This window comes from Chaetodon trifascialis, chromosome 3 (assembly GCF_039877785.1).
Source record: "Chaetodon trifascialis isolate fChaTrf1 chromosome 3, fChaTrf1.hap1, whole genome shotgun sequence".
Lineage (NCBI taxonomy): Eukaryota > Metazoa > Chordata > Actinopteri > Chaetodontiformes > Chaetodontidae > Chaetodon > Chaetodon trifascialis.
This window is the reverse complement of record NC_092058.1, coordinates 23,057,578-23,073,470: the sequence shown is the minus strand read 5'-3', so window position 1 is coordinate 23,073,470 and position 15,893 is coordinate 23,057,578. Positions and strand designations below refer to the sequence as shown.

Sequence of the window (15,893 nt, the reverse complement as noted above, 5' to 3'; positions counted from 1 at the left end):
CACAAATATGACCACATAGAGTTAAGCTTTTGACTCATTATGACGCTATGCTTTATTACACAGTTAATTACAGTGGATCAAATGAGATAATGAACCGAATCTTCATAATAGTCATGCATAAAGAGACGTGACAAATGGGATTGGATGAAAGGGTCATCATGGGTCACCAAATCTGCTCTTCAAAACACTGCTTTTAAGAGAGTGGATGGACCAAGAAGAATGGCAAAGACACAATGTTTAGTCCTCTTTTGGATCATGCTTCTCTGAATGTATGAGCTTTTTTACCCCTTCAACACAGTTGCCTGGGCCGAGCCCAACATGTCAAACCGCAGTCTATAGTAATTCCCACAAGTGCACACACACACAATCCAGGGGATTATAAATCACAGGCTCTTGGGAAAGGTTTCACATGACTACGGCTGGTGTTTATGGTTTTCTCTGACTGAATCCAGCTGTTTGGAGCCGCACAGGGCTCCAAGAGGCGCAGTCAATTTGGCAGATTAGCGTATTGACAGATGGTGCGCCATCCATCCAGCAATCAATATGTTTTATTTTAATCCCTTCAAATGTTTACGCAAGAATCTGGACTCAGAATGCCTCTGTCCCCAGGCTTCAGTGGCTATTATAAAGTATCTCTGTCCTCCCATTACACCACCTCCCTTCCCTCCTCCATCTTTTCTCACCCACTAGGAATGACTTTCGGACCATCCGCGCAAAAGCAACACTGTCCCCTCTCTCAGAAAGTGCAATGGGATATGCTCCCTCCTTCAAGTAGGGCAGCCAAATCGAGCAATCAGACAAGACATCCATCACTATCCTGTGGGGTGGAGTAAATGACCTTGATGCAGTCTTCACACTCAATTTCAGATACCCTTGGGCTCCATTATGGGGAGATTTAAGCAGCGAGAGCTCGGCCGGCCTTCACATTTGATTCTTATGATACTAGATGCGATAAGTGTGTGATGCTGCGCAGAGAAAGAGAGTAATACGGGAGGTGCAGGGGAGGGGGGTGGGAGATGGAGAGGGTGAGTCAGCAGGTGATGAAAGCGCAGAAGAAAATTAAGATGGAGTAAGAGGGCTCCGGGAGATGAGAAGCGGAGATGGTTGAAAAAATCTGGAAGATCGAACAGCTAGAAGGTGGCTGTGGATGGAGGAGGATAGATTGCTTTTCAAGGATTTCTCTCACCCCCCTGACACAGAGCTCTACCTCAAAAACCAACAGTCCTCCAGGTGGAGTAGACACAATATAAGGGTCGTTTACAGACAGGAAAAAAAGATATGAAGAGTGATCCGTCACAGCAGCAGCACATGAGAGAATTTAAGCATCTGTGAATGCAAAAGGCTGGTGCTCTCTGTCTCTCTTCTCCAGCGGGTTGCAAAGAAAGCCTAGTCTATGAATGGGTAAGTGCTCCCCCTCCCCCACTGCTCAACTCTCGCCGCTGGCTGGCGGGAGAAAAAAAAAAAAAACACGCACAGATGATCGCTCACAAATGAAAACATGTTTGCGTGTCAGCAATACACACAGGGATTCGGTGCGAGATATCAGATCCATTTTGACGAAGCAACGATAAAGTGACTCACCGAAAAAACAAAGCCAGCGCCCGCAGAGTATTGATGTCATTTGTATTTGAACAATGGTCTCCTTTTACTTTCACTTGTCTGATTGAGTGTGTGTTCTTCCTTTCCTACCAGTCAGGAGGAATGAGCTGCTTTCGCACAGCAGCAACGCACGGCGCTCTCCGGGGGTTTCATTCGAGAAACACCACCTGCAGGTTTGAGTGGCATCATTAACAAAGGTCAGATGTGCTCACTGTGAAATCATACACACATGAATTTCTCATTGACTTGTTAATACACCTGATTTCCTTGCCCAGGGTGACAGTTTGCCCTTTACTGCCTTCCGGAGAGTTGAATGAGAGTGCACCACATGGGCACCATGCGTTTGATTTAATTAAGAGGCTGCTGGTGACAGTTTACACTTGAGTTAAACAAGCATGTAAATAAAATCAACATCATTAACGAACCAAGCGGCAAAACAAATCAATATGGAGCATTCCGAATGTTCAGTGGATTGTGGCACGTTAATCCCTGTCTGAGGCTGCATGCTCTCATCTGTCCTTTGGGAATTGAAGAAGTTAGGTCAGTCAGTCAGTTGCTGTGCTTTGGAGTTCAGATCTTCAAATATAATCTCACAGTTTTGTTGTGATTTTTGTTCTAAGACAAAAGGTGAAGTTCTTTATATAGCTGTTAAACAAGGGTGTGTTCTTCAATGTGGATGGAATAACTCGGGCTTACATGATATTTGTCGTGCCATGGATTAACAGGTACATCATTTACTATGTTTTCCATAATTTTCATAGCAGGCTAACAATCGCTAATTAGCATTGAACACAAAGTACACCTGAGGCTGATGGGAATATCATTTGTTTTGCAGGTTCCTGTATTTGGCCATAAATCAAAGTAATGGACAAATTTAAATTTTGACCTAACCTTAGAACTGGATGAAAAATTCATCTTGAGAGGGATATTTGTAAATGTTTGTATCAAATTTTATAGTATTCCACTCAAAACCACATGAACACCTGTATGAAATTTCATGGTAATCCATCAGGTAGTTGTCAAGACATTTCAATAAAACCCCAAAAATATCAACTTCATGGTGGGGCAGGAGGGAAAGTCAGGGGATCAGTCGTTCGGATTCATCGTCTGGGAGTCATGAATGTCACTGCAAAGCGTCATGGTAATCAATCCAAAAGCTATGGAGATATGATCATCTGGACCCAAATGGTGGACTGACTGACTGAACAATATACCTACATTGCCAGACCATCCATAAAGCTGCTAACTAGACTAAATAAACAGGTTTGTGTCAAATCAATAATCAAATAAAGTTAACTCTGGAATCCACATTCAAGGAACAGGACCCTGGATTCCTGCAGCGGCTGCTCCTGCTGATGTCATACAGGGGAAACACCAATAAACTATTTACACATTTCTTATCACCAGAGAGGTCAAAGACACACTTCCAGCATCTCTCTAATGGCCCCACATAGCATGAACAATTTGCGGTCATAACACTGGGAGAAGGGCTGTCATGTGAGGAGAAACACACCATTAAGAGTCAAGCAGCTGTGTCAGATCAGACTTTTACACAGCCTGCTGCTTTGTCATGTCAGAGAGGGTTGCGGCTTGTCCTTGTCCACTGAAGCGAGTGTTTGCACAGTGGAAACAGGCCCAGGGCAGGTTGTGTGTGCTGCACTCATCCATGTAACTGTAACATATAAAACACTACACGGTGCTTCTACTTTTCTGCCTTGTGAGTAAGTGTTACATGTGGAGGCTCGTGTGGGTGAGATGTAATCATGGTAACACAGTGGAACGAGGACAGATGCAACAGCGCTGCGTGCCATCGCAGCAAGCCTTGTGTTCAGCACATGAAATATGAGTTGTCCTGCAGTGACAGAGAGAACACTGTCACAAAGGAGAAAAACTGCATAATTAGAAGATGTCATAACACAAGAAAAATATGGGGGATCATCTGAGAGAATTTAGAAACAGTGCTTTATTAACACAGGGTTTGGAGTCATCGCGGAAATCTCTGACCAGCTAGGTTTAGGGCATCGAGGAGTTAGAGTTCAGGTCAGGTTAGGGTTCATTAGGGTCAGGATTATGGTCTGTCCACTCAGGTTTCCTGGAGGGCAGGATGTCTGTCCTGTAAACTGATCCAGTCTGAGCCCGTTCCATATGTTCCAACAGAATCAGGGAGCTTCCTATCCACCTTTCTACAAGTGAACATTCTGATCAGGAGTGGATTTATATCCTGTTTGTCTGCGGGTGTCACTGAGGCTGGCAGTGTACTATGAACAAAAATATGTTCACATAAGAGAAGGAAAGGACTTGAAAACAGAATGATGTGTTGCCTTTGGCCTCACTTCTCTTAAATTATTTTACAAAACATTTGTTTATTATTGCATGTGATTATGCAGTGGCATGATTGACTGTCTCAACAACTATTTCATGGACTGCCACTAAATTTTGTGCAGACATTCATGGTCCCCAGAGGATGAACCCTACTGACATTGGTCATCCCCTGATGTTTTTCTTCTAGTGCCTCCACAAAGTTTGCATTTGTGATTTTCACTGTCATTTCTTAACACTTATTGAATAAATTGCCATGTCATTTGACATTGATCATATCCCCAGAATGAATTTTGCTCACTTTGGAGGTCCCTCATTTTTTCCTCTTGCACCATCATCACATCATAATGTTTCTTCTGCAATACTTTATGTGTTACTAATATACTAATAACATCCCATCAGCCTCAGCTGTACTTTGTGTTTACATTATATAAACACAGAACTGATTTGATGGATCAGTGAAGAAATCATCCATTCCAAGTCAACACACAGCTTCCAAATGTGTCATGTCTTACTAGATTCCTAATAAGAACCAGCCAAGTAGCCTGCCTAGTTACAGTATGTTACAAAGCTCCCACTATGTCATTCTGACTCAACCTGCTATCACTTGTTGAAATCACAGAGAGGACTCAAATTCAGACACGCACGTCCATGACGAAAGTCTATACAAAACATGGATACAAAGTAGGGCAGGGGACACAAATCGAGTGTTCGCTGTATGATTTTCAGTAAAACATCCCTCTTGATTTGATTTAAGGTCACACAACATGAACAAACATGGAGCTTATATGTAGTAATGATGCCGAACAGACATAACAATAGCTGACAAGTTGATAGCAGCGCAGCATTCTTTCCCAATTAGGTTCTAAATAGACATCATCTCATTGTTTGGAAGGTGACAAGATGATCATTTTCACTTGAAACTGCTGTACAGATTCGAAGTCTGTTCTCGATTAGAGCCTGTCACGATGCCTTCTGCCACATTCTTGCATCCTCCAACAGGCTGGATGGTTGTGAGACTGCCAAGCTGTACATTTCCAAGGATTAGGCTGTTGGCACTAGACTGTCTGCTAGGTTATATGTTGTTCTCCATGTCTCTCTCTGTCCCTGAGATGAACAGTGGGAATCATCAACGTTTTGATTTATTGACTGCAGCTTTCCTGACCCACTGAGAGAGGTGGAGTGTTTGAGTCAGTGTGAATACCGAGTGCTTGTCCAGCACAAACCATCTAGCCTGCTGTTGCAACTACACCCATTAAAGATTTTGGGAACTTTGCTTTGTTGCAGAGTGGTAGATGAGTAGTTCAAGGCTCTAATGTCTGTACGCTCAACAGAAAGCATGCTAGCAGGGCAAAACACTGGCCCAACTGTTTAAACTTTGAAGAAAAAAAACATCCACCAATGCCACTCCCTCACTAGTTAGCATTGCTATATCTTGGTTGTTTAATCCATAAGACCAAAATGTAAAAAAAGCAAGTTATGGTCTTATGGGGAGTTACACGCTGTAGCTCTTTGCACCCACTACAAACTCTTATGCTAGGCTAAGCTAACCACCTGGAGGTTATAGCTGTAAAGTCACCATACAGACAGGACAGTGGTATCAATCGTCACACCTAACTCTTAGCAAGAAGAGGAATTGGCCTGAAAGTTTTGGTGCTACTCACATGATGCATTGAGAGGCACTCGTTAGCATTATGACTTAATTGTGGTTGTTTCGTGGTATGTTGTCGAGTATGGTTGGACAGTTTCAGCTCAAAGTGTTTTACGTGTCAGCGACATAAAAGATTATCCCACTACACTACTTATTCTAATATATGAGGAGTAGTTTGTTCTGAATAAGAAGCATTTATTGTGAGCTCCACTTGATCCCCTGAGGCCAAGTGATATATTATCTCATATTTCTGTACACTTATAAAAGGTCCTGTTGTCTCCTGATAAGATTCATAACACGACATGTAGACTAGTGTCCTGATGTTACCCTTGGGCTGAGGGGAGGTGTGAGGAAGCATGCTTGCTTTGTCGACACACGAGGAAATCCACAAGTAATGCTAACATCCCACCGATGTGTGCAGGCTGGAGTCTCCTGATTCAGCCTCAGAGATGAACGTTGTGTGGGTGGGCGTGCGACTCATTGATTTTTGCGTTGGAGAGATTAGTGCGTGTAAGGGTTACGCACTCAGGGCTGGGACACATTAAAGATGAACATATGCTTTCAACCTGACTGCAAATTCCAGTCTCATATTGATGCCTGAGATCAGAAGGACTGATCTGGACTGGGCTGGACTAGGCTGAAAACCAATGTATTACCAAAATATGCATCTCAAGTCTTTTGATCGAAGAGTGACTGTTAGCATCATTCAAGGGAAAAAATGTGGGATGAAATAAATGCATATTTCTGCAGAGGTTGGCAGGCTTGCACACATTGCATGAGAAATCACCTAAAGCCCTTGCTGTTGTGTTGCCCACAACTGTTGCACATGATCTCTTGAATCCATTTGATAGTGGAATGATCATCTACAGTATATTCTGCTTGGTTTCACAATATTGACACATGATTAGGAAAGAGGTAGAAATAGAGTATGTGATCCCACAGGCACAAAACTCTTTCAGAAAAGCAAGATTTTAAGACAGAAGATGTCATTGCACTGGAAGTTGGATAGGCATTTTCTGGGTGGTAATGTGTGCAATACTGACCTAAGCAGCTTGAATCTGTGTAGAGTTAAGGGTTCAGTATGCTCCAAACAAAGTATTTCACACAAAGTGTTGTCTAGCGTTCATCTGTGGAGGGCAGAAATTGAACCCAAACACAGTGTGGCCACCACACAGGAACCGCTCTTATAACAGGAAACCAGGGCAGCAGTTAGTCTGAAACCCAGACGGATTTACTCTGTCAGTGCAGAAACTTGACCAGAAGCCACTGAAAGACTTGGATCAAAGTGGACCAAACACTGTGTAAGAAATAAGCTCTTGAACTCGTGGTGGGTGAATTGATCTGTATGCCGACAGACCGGAGAGAGTCTGCAGGACTGTAGCAGACACACACAGTCTGGAAACAGGAGAGCAGAGCAGGTCAGGAACAGGTAAGGTTGAAACCAGGAGATCAGTCCGAAGGTGAGTGCTGGAAAGTCTTGCACAACCACAGAGAACAATCAGGCAAAGAGCCAGTCAAACAGCAGAGCTTATATACTCACTTCAAGAGTGATGAGACACAGGTGTGCAGCTCAGGTGAGGAGGAGGAGGGCATGGCTAGGGAGAGCAGGTGGCAGGTAAGGTGTGGAGTGGGTGTGACATTATCTATTCCAAATGTCCACAGCAAAGCAAGGTGAAAAAATCGTAGAAATGGGCATGAGGACACACTCTGACAGTCTGTGCTCAAAGGCATTCATGGGGTTTCACTTGGACAGAAGTAGTTGTGAGACAATTGAAAAAAAGAGTGCTTGAGACAGAAGTTCACATCCTGCCTACTTCATCACCTCTGCACAACTGGCACTGTGTGAGATGGGCATTATTGTCAGTTTTGTAAAGTTAGAAATCTTGTCAGGTGCACTCCACCAATTCTGATGTAGGAAATGTGTGGAGAGATCAGCCTTTGCTGAAGCATACTGATGCCTTTACAGTGGATGACATGTTCATATCAGCATTCTGAGACATATGACCAGACACTGAGACCACCAAACCACCTGTTAAATAATACCTGACTAAATCATGTAGCATACCTTCAGAGAGATCAAAGTCCCCACTCAGCACACACAGGTATTCCATAATCATCACGTGCCATTTGCACCAGCTATAGGTCAGTTAAAGCCACCACTCTGCCAGGGTTCAAAGGTCAACAGCCTCCTTGTGTACAAGTAAATGGATCCACTGACCTTATCAACACATATCCAAGTGCAAGCTCCTTATCTGATAGCTTCCTTTCTCTTCTGAAGTGCAGTCACTCAGCTCACAGCCAGCCTGCAGATAGTTTTATTCCACATTATCACCTCTTATCTGATCTGACACCGTTCCCACCGCTTGACACGGTATTAACATACAACATGTGTATTTCATTGCTCTGATGTCAGCAAAACCCACCGAGCTGCCAGTCACGTTACAGCAGATGTCGTCAGAGCTGAGGCCCCACACTCTGTAAACTTAATGACAGTAGTCATTTTCTGCTTTTTAGCCCTTGTTAACGTGCTTGTTGGAATGTTTCTTTAGCCTCAAGTCTGGTTCTTTGATGAGAAGCAGCACAAGTCTTTCTATGAAACTAGAAATACAGTGCGAGCAGCAAGTACAGACAGCCACCTTTGAAAAGGTGTGCTACACTGACAGTGGTGTTCCTCTCTTCTCTCCCTAAGCCCCCGTTTTTTTTACCCTCTCCGCTGATGCTGTGTGTCAGCTGGGAGCCACGGCGCTGTACCATGCAGATGTAATCTACACCTCTCCGTGCCAGAGAGCAGCGATTGAATCGCGGCGGGTAGCAGATCCGTGACATGCTGACAGGATCGACATAGCGACTTGTGTGGGTATCTGCTTTCATGCAACACATCCCAAGAGGGAAGAATATGGTCAGAGGCCAACTCTTGTGATGTGTGTAAGGGCGAGAGGCGGAGGCGTTGCACGACATCTGGGTGGGACGTACGCGGGTTAGCTGACACAACGTTAAAGAGATCAGGAAAGAGAGTGAGTTTAAGCTGAGTGGAGATAAGAAAGAGGGCCGCGAGTGAGAGGGTGAGGGTGTGTGTGTAAGAGACAGAGCATGAAATAAAAAGAGCAGGTTAAAGGAAGCGCCGCGGACTATCTGGAAAGAGGGCCGTGGAAGTGCCGGGGAATAAACATGGCAGGATGAAGTCGTGTTTTGCTCCAGCGGCTGTGATCAGGCTGGGAAGTCTGTGTGTTTGTTTGCTTAGCGAATGTCAATGGAAGCACCAGAACTGACACTGCTGAGCAAATTCAGAAGAGGAGAGGAGTGTGTTTCTGTGTTTATGCGCAAGCAGAAGCTTTTATCTGTGTCAAGATCCTGTGTTGGTAATGTCAGGGGAGCTTGTCTGCAGAGCGCTTGGGGAGTACAAGCACGATAAACCTTTGTTCACTGTCTGGTTGCAACATACTAACATCCGTGAGGCATCATTAGTCTGAGGCTCAGCCTGCTCTTCTCCGAGGCAAGAGGGGCAGAAACGTGGACTTCACATGAAAACTAAAGGGCACCGTCCCGTGGACATAAGGCAGAGCAAGCACAGGCACTGCCTTGCAGCCTGAGCTCAGAGGCTTCCTCTGTTCCTCTTCTGACGAAGCTCTGATCTGCTTGCCTCTGAGAGGGAAATATCAAAGAGCACGCTCGATGATTGTTCAATCTACCGCGGCTTGAAATGAAGTGATACATCAAGCATTTGTTGACACCAACCAGGAGAGCTGTACCCAGTTTATTTTGATTTCCATCCTGCGCTGCTTTGTTTCAGAAGTCATAAAAGAGCTGCTCGCTTCCATGAAAGCAGGGCAGGATAGCGGCGAATATATACAGCAGACACAGCCGTAGAGGGAGAACGCCAGAAAGCAACAGTGTCGGTTTGTTGTTTCCAACTCCCGTAGCACTTAGAGGTTCCCTCCAGCACAGTCTCTCACTGAAATATTAATCGTGTTTGACAGCTGTTTTAGCTATGAAAACAAACACAAGACCGGAGCTTTTTTGGAAAGCGCAGAGACATACGCTCGAGCATGGACTGGCTCAGATAAGGAACAACTGTTGTGGACAAAAGGAGAGCAGGCTAGAGACAGCACAATGTGGAAGCAGCCTCATTAGAAATGTGCTGTTGTTTAGCAGTGTGAAATTTTGACAAGCTGTACTGCATCTCAGCTGTCACGTCCTGAGGGGAAGAGCTGTAATGTACTAAGTGGAGGAGTGTAGAGTTTAAAATGTACATTTAGATAGAAGCAGGTCAGAATTTGAACAGGTCGAGCCTCATTCGTGTCCATTCTCCGAGTTGATTCTCTTCTGCCTTAACACCCTGCAACCCTAACGCACTTAACAAGGTGCTATAACGATGAGAAGCTTTCCTCACTCACGCTCTCTCTCTCTCTCTCTCTCTCTCTCTCTCTCTCTCTCTCTCTCTCACACACACACACACACACACACACACACACACACACACACACAGCTCTAGGATGGCAGAGGCAATTTGCAGCATTAAGCTGCCTGATAGCACATGTCCACAGAGAGTTAGGGAGTGATTTAACGGACATTGCTCACACCAATTAGAGTGAATCAGCCAGGCAACGCTACAGACGACAAGTGGATGCCGGCGCTGTCAACACGCAGCCACACACATATACGCTTCCACACGCTGCGGAAAGGGAGTATTTCACTGTTTCTTTTGTGATTAAGAGCATGAAAATAGCCCATTTAGATAATCCCTCCCTGTCAGCACTGTCAGCCTGAGAGACACTGACACATCCCATGCACTCATTCCCTCATTACCATATGCCAGTCATTTCAAGAGGACTGACTACAAAGCTCAAAGAATGAGCTGAGGGGAACGGCCACCTGCTTCTCCTTTCGTGAGCGCCGGAGCCGCTCCTCATCTCTTCGGCGGCCAAGCCTGGAGCGACATGACACAGTACGAAGGCCACAAAAGGGAGAACCGCACCAGGCGACACAGCCGCGAGGGAAAGAAGGTGCACAAAAGGATTTCTATTTGCACGCCCATTGGAGGGGTCAGGCCCTGGAGAGCACCTGATTCATTTCTTCTTGAGGGCTATTAATCTTTTCAAGCACCAGAATCACTTTGCCTCTCAGGAATGGGAGAGGAGATTGAGTTTTCTATTACAATCAACCAGAGGCAGTGTGTCTCAGGGAGAGAGGGCAGTGACAACACTGCCCTTGCTGCTGCCTTTCCCATTTAAAACAAAAACAAGGGAGGGAATGCATTATGGCATTAGTGAGATAATTTCTACTCAGAGTGCAGGCAAGGTCACAGTTAATGCAACGCTGTCATAGAGCTTCTTTATATGAAAGGGCCGGTAATTTCACTTAATATTCACAGACATAAAACTTGAAAATAAACACAAATTATTCTCTATACATACAGCAGATGACACCTTAACTCTGAGGACATCTATGCATTCCTTGTGCAGAATGGATACAAACATTATCCTGTGTTTATATGCAATTAAGCTCATGGTTTTACAGATATTCTGTACTTTATAAGCATTCCATACGTTGGAGGTTAACTTAAAAAACACTGAAAATAATAGCGAATGGAACCAGATCTAAAGGACCAGTGTGTAGGATTTAGTGGCATCTATCTGTCCATCACAGTGAGGTTGACCAACTGAATCCCCCCCCCCCACGTCTCCCTTTCCAAGCACGCAGCTTGGACCTATGATGGCCACGAAACTTGTGAAAGGTCTCTAGACACTGTTTGGTTTGTCTCCTCTGGGCTACAGCAGAGACTTGTAAAGAGCTCATATTCTGCCAATGCACACGCTTGTCCATTGAAGGCATACCTTGATAGAAAGCTTCTTTGCTTTATTTCTTGATGAGACGTACATGGGAAGACCAATACTACTCTCATGTAGCTCAATCAATTTCAGTAAACTATGATAATGAGATGGTTAGCTTAGCTTAGCATTAAAAGCAGAAACAAGGGGAATATCAGCTAGCTAACTGTGTCCAGCGGTTAAACAAAATTCACTCAATCAATCAATAAGTGAGAAATATGAGATTGGTATTGATAAATGCCAAAATGTTGAATTATTCCTCCATACGATTTTGTCAAACGACGATATCCAAGGTCAAGAATGAGTGTCCTAGTTATTTTCGTTTAAACTGTACATAATCTAAAATCCTGCCACCAAATGATTTGACTTTTTTATTCTCCAGGTAAATATAAAGTGTGCAGGTGAGTATGTGAACACGCTGCAGCCGTTTGTCTATGCGTGTGTGCTGGTAAAAGCAAATATATCACAAGCCTTAGAAGACTTACATTATATGACATGTGCTGTTGCTAATGGGCTAATTACCACGGTGGCCCACGAGTCCTGAATGCATTACTCCACTTTCTCAGACCCCCGACGGTCAAAGGGCACGCTCACTACACGAGTAAGGGGCTGATTTATCAAATCTAAGTCAAAACAGAGCATAGACATCACATTAATTACTGCCTTGTATAATTCATCAGCTACCTTCATTAAACCAGTCTCTTGAAAAATGTCCGTCGGCGAGGAGTATTAATTGCAGAAGAACCTACTGAAGTGCAGAGCTTGGCCACGGATCCCCCGGTCAGGCTCCGAGACGGCTGCACTAATGGGAGAATATGGAGGCCACTTTAAAATGAAAAACGGCAGCAGAGCCTGGTGTCACTTAATCAATGTGAAACCCCTGTGGGGAGAGGGAACCACCGCCTGCAGGGGCCGCGCAGTCCCCGGACTCATGTCCCCAGAACGAAGGGGTTTTAAATGGGCCGACTTTCACAGCGTAACTCATCTCAGTCACAGCAATGATGGCGCTCGCTCCCAATGGGGGTGTTGCAAGGAGGATGTCTCTTCTTGGGAGGTGCTTAACAACACCATCCATCTTGGTAACACAATACCACAGACACCGCCTACCTAAGGAGCTATCATCACCAGTGGCTCCTGAGCTGCCTTCATTCTTACACAGGACGGAATTCACCTTGAGAAAAGCTTGAGGCAACACTGTGTTTGTGCCCCATCAATCACTCCCTCAGCCAGTTATGACCCATCAGGATCACAAAACCTATTAAAAAAAAAAAAAAAAACTAATTTGGCTCCTTTCTGCATCCCATCTTTCTCTCTCAGTTACAGTAATCAACCCACTCAGGGGACACAAATTAAACTGTATGTTCTTGCAGGGTAGGTGGATATGGCTGCTGCCATTGTGGATGCTTGAGCTGGCCAGACTGTCAGTTCATCTCTGCTGGCCCTCTGACGGCCCCCTGCTCCTCTATCTCGCGGCTGCCTCGGGCCCCGGGGTGCTCTTATCTCTCCAACAAACTGTTCCCGCGCCGCAGCCCCGCTCGCAGCTCTCATCTATCTGTCTGACATGTGCTTCCTTGTTTGTTTTCTCTCGCCTGCTAGACGCTGCCGATGATATTGAGCTGTGTTGACGGCGCTCCTCCATTCATGCCAGATGAATCAATCACTCCTGCGTGCTCTGCAGCCCTGTTTAGTGCCGGCAGAGTCTTTTCCACTTCCATCAGTGCTGGGGTTTTAGGAAGGGGTTAGCGCTTTTCCTACTATTTATCAGGAAGAGAATAGCTCCCTAAAAGAAGCTCTGCCAGGCACTTTGGCTGAGTGATTTACAACAACGAACAATGACAGATGTTTTGTCGCTTTCCTGGAATGACATCATGATTTTGTTTATTCGAGTCCAACATAGATATACAGGTTGAATTTGTTAACACGGAAACATGGAAATATAAATTGATAGTAAAGAAGTTTGACACTATCAGCAGACGTCAGTGAATAAAATCAAACAGTGTTGAGTTACTTTCAGCAATTAAAAAAAGCAGAAATAATGCAGACACAATCAAACACAGTATGTGCAGAGAGAAAATACAAACATATATCTGTACAGCACACAGGGCGGCTTAGATGACAGAGCGGCAGTCGCAGGAAAGTCAGATAACAAGGCAAGACAAAAGAAGAAGAAAGCTGAGCTGCGTCTTCCTCTCTCCTTCCTTTAATGAAATAAATACACATGCTCATTAAAAACCACACAGACGTGAAATAAGGATTTTAATGGTTTAGCAAGTTGATAAATTAAGAAAATATCATTCTATGTAAAATGATGTTTAGGGTTAAAGCACTGCAAGTCATATCTTGGTATTACAAACAGCAGTAAAAATGAAATTATGAAAAGCCAAATAGTCAAACATACTTTCTGACATCACTTACAGAGTTAACAGTTCAAAAAGTGGCTTTCACGTCCCACAATATGTCCTGTCAGCAGATCCAGTCACTCTCCTCAGGATCTTCCTGTGTTTGGACGATGAGCAGAGGGTTTCTGCGAGGACTCGGCTCTAAGAGAATCCCACTGCTGCTTCTCCCAGATGTTCCTTCACTTTTTGCTGCAGCGCTGTTGGGCTGTGAACAGCTTCTCTCTGCTTTGTAGCTGGAGTCTTGGGAGATTTTCAGCTCCTCTGCCACCCGCTCCCCCAGCTCCTGGATCAGCTGCCTGGAGCCTTCTGAGGCTGAGGTGAGGGCGTCTACATTTCTCTCCGCTGAGGAGAGCGCGCTCATGGGCTCCTGGGGGATGGGAGAAGCAGCGGAGCTCGGTCGGGGCTGCAGAGGGTTGTCCTTAGACGTCTCTCCTCCTCCCCCCTCGTTGGAGTCGGTGCAGCCTTGCCCCTCAGCTTCAGATTCCTCACTTTCATCAGAGGAGTCACTGCTGCTGCTGCTGCTGCTGCTGCTGCTGCTGTCACTGGAAGCGCTGCTGCTGTCACCGTGGGATATCGCAGCACTCGCTGAAGCTCCCTGCTCCTCTTCTTCTTCCTCTGCCACCATTGTCGCTGCCTCCTCTAGCTCCTCAAGTTCCAGCTCCAAGTCTTTTTTCTGCAGAGTGGCTTTTTGTAATGTTGCTGCCAAGGCTGTCATCTTCTTGGACCTGTGAAGACGAAAGAGGGACACGGGTTAGGAAAGCAAAAAGTTGCTCTCTTCAATAAACCTGCTGTATGACTATGCAAAGCGGGGAAAAATGATATATCCAGCTACAACTTCATCAGTGGTACCCAAGAGAGAGAGAGAGGCACGACGGCTGACTGATCGACCGGCTCTGCGTACTAAAGACACAGCCACGGGATAACCATCTACAAATCTAATACCCATTAACCATATCCCATTCTCATCTGAATGCTAAGTAGACCACAATTTGCTGAGGCGTGGGGGGCTCAATGAAATATGGAAATATGGATGTTTAATAATGTAGGGAGATGAGCGGCACTGATACACGGAGCTCGGGCTCTTCTCCTCCCCCACTGCTGCTCTCCCTGTGTGAGGTGATAAGAGACTGAGAGGGATTACAGAGAAGCGGACCCCTCCTCCTCCTCCTCCTCCTCCTCCTCGGCCCGCACATGCAAACACACGCACACTTTCACCTCCGCCTTCTGAGAGGCTACGCCAGAGGCTGCAGACGAGGCGAGGGGAAAGGTAGCTGCGACTTGTGACGATCAGACAAACGCTTGCGGAGGATGAGAGCATGCAGAATACATCATTATAATACACATTCTAAAGAATACATCTGCACCAGAGAGAGAGAAAAGAAAAGAGCCTTATAGTCCGATTTGAATTTTAAACTGGATATTTTACTCAACAGTCAGGCTGCAGAGGGAGCGAACAGAAGGAACCCAAACACAGTGTGAGAATAAATCCTGCAGAATAGAAGCAGCGTAACCCTGAATGGCCCAACAGACGGCAAAGTCTGACTGCAATACAGTCAATAAAAGTCTGGACAGAGAATGGCTCCAAGCTGCAGCCCCACAGCCGAATGTCTCCAAAGATAAAGAGTCAGAGAATGCCCTCATAAAGCAGCACATTAAACAATGCTCCCGTGTGGTAGCTTCACTTTTATAGTTGTGTCGCCACAGAAGACACAACAGACTCCGTGAAGAGAGAGAAGGTGTTTTATTGCTGATGAATGTCCTCCTACAAGGCCCCATTTGTGTAAAGCCATCAGATTGTTGGGAGGCCCCCGCCTGCACATTATTCACGCTGGGAATGCCTGCCATGCTGCCAGAAACTTAAGTGGTTGCTATTCGTCCCCTGATGCGGTTAGGGCGTGTGTGCTGCCCCCATTGCCATGGTGATTACAAGGTGACCTCTGCGGGTCACTGCGATTCAGACTATGTCCATTCAGAGTGGGATAAAGTGTGTGTGTTGTGTGTGTGGAGGGGCTACTCTTCCGCTGCCATTCACATTTTCACACTCGGCTCCTGGTGCCCTCTCTGGCCCAATTAACCCACTGCTGAGCACCAGGATGG

General features: G+C 45.4%; 1 protein-coding gene across 1 annotated transcript in view; it reads right to left on the bottom strand.

The window, feature by feature from the left end:
* Positions 1-13,243: 13,243 nt before the first annotated feature.
* shq1 (SHQ1, H/ACA ribonucleoprotein assembly factor) overlaps positions 13,244-15,893 on the bottom strand; it is a 36,838-nt gene continuing 34,188 nt past the window's right edge. Inside the window, exon 12 of the mRNA XM_070958981.1 lies at positions 13,244-14,521. Coding sequence (XP_070815082.1) covers positions 13,861-14,521 — 661 coding nt within the window. The 3' untranslated portion in view covers positions 13,244-13,860. The remainder of the gene's footprint in view (positions 14,522-15,893) is intronic.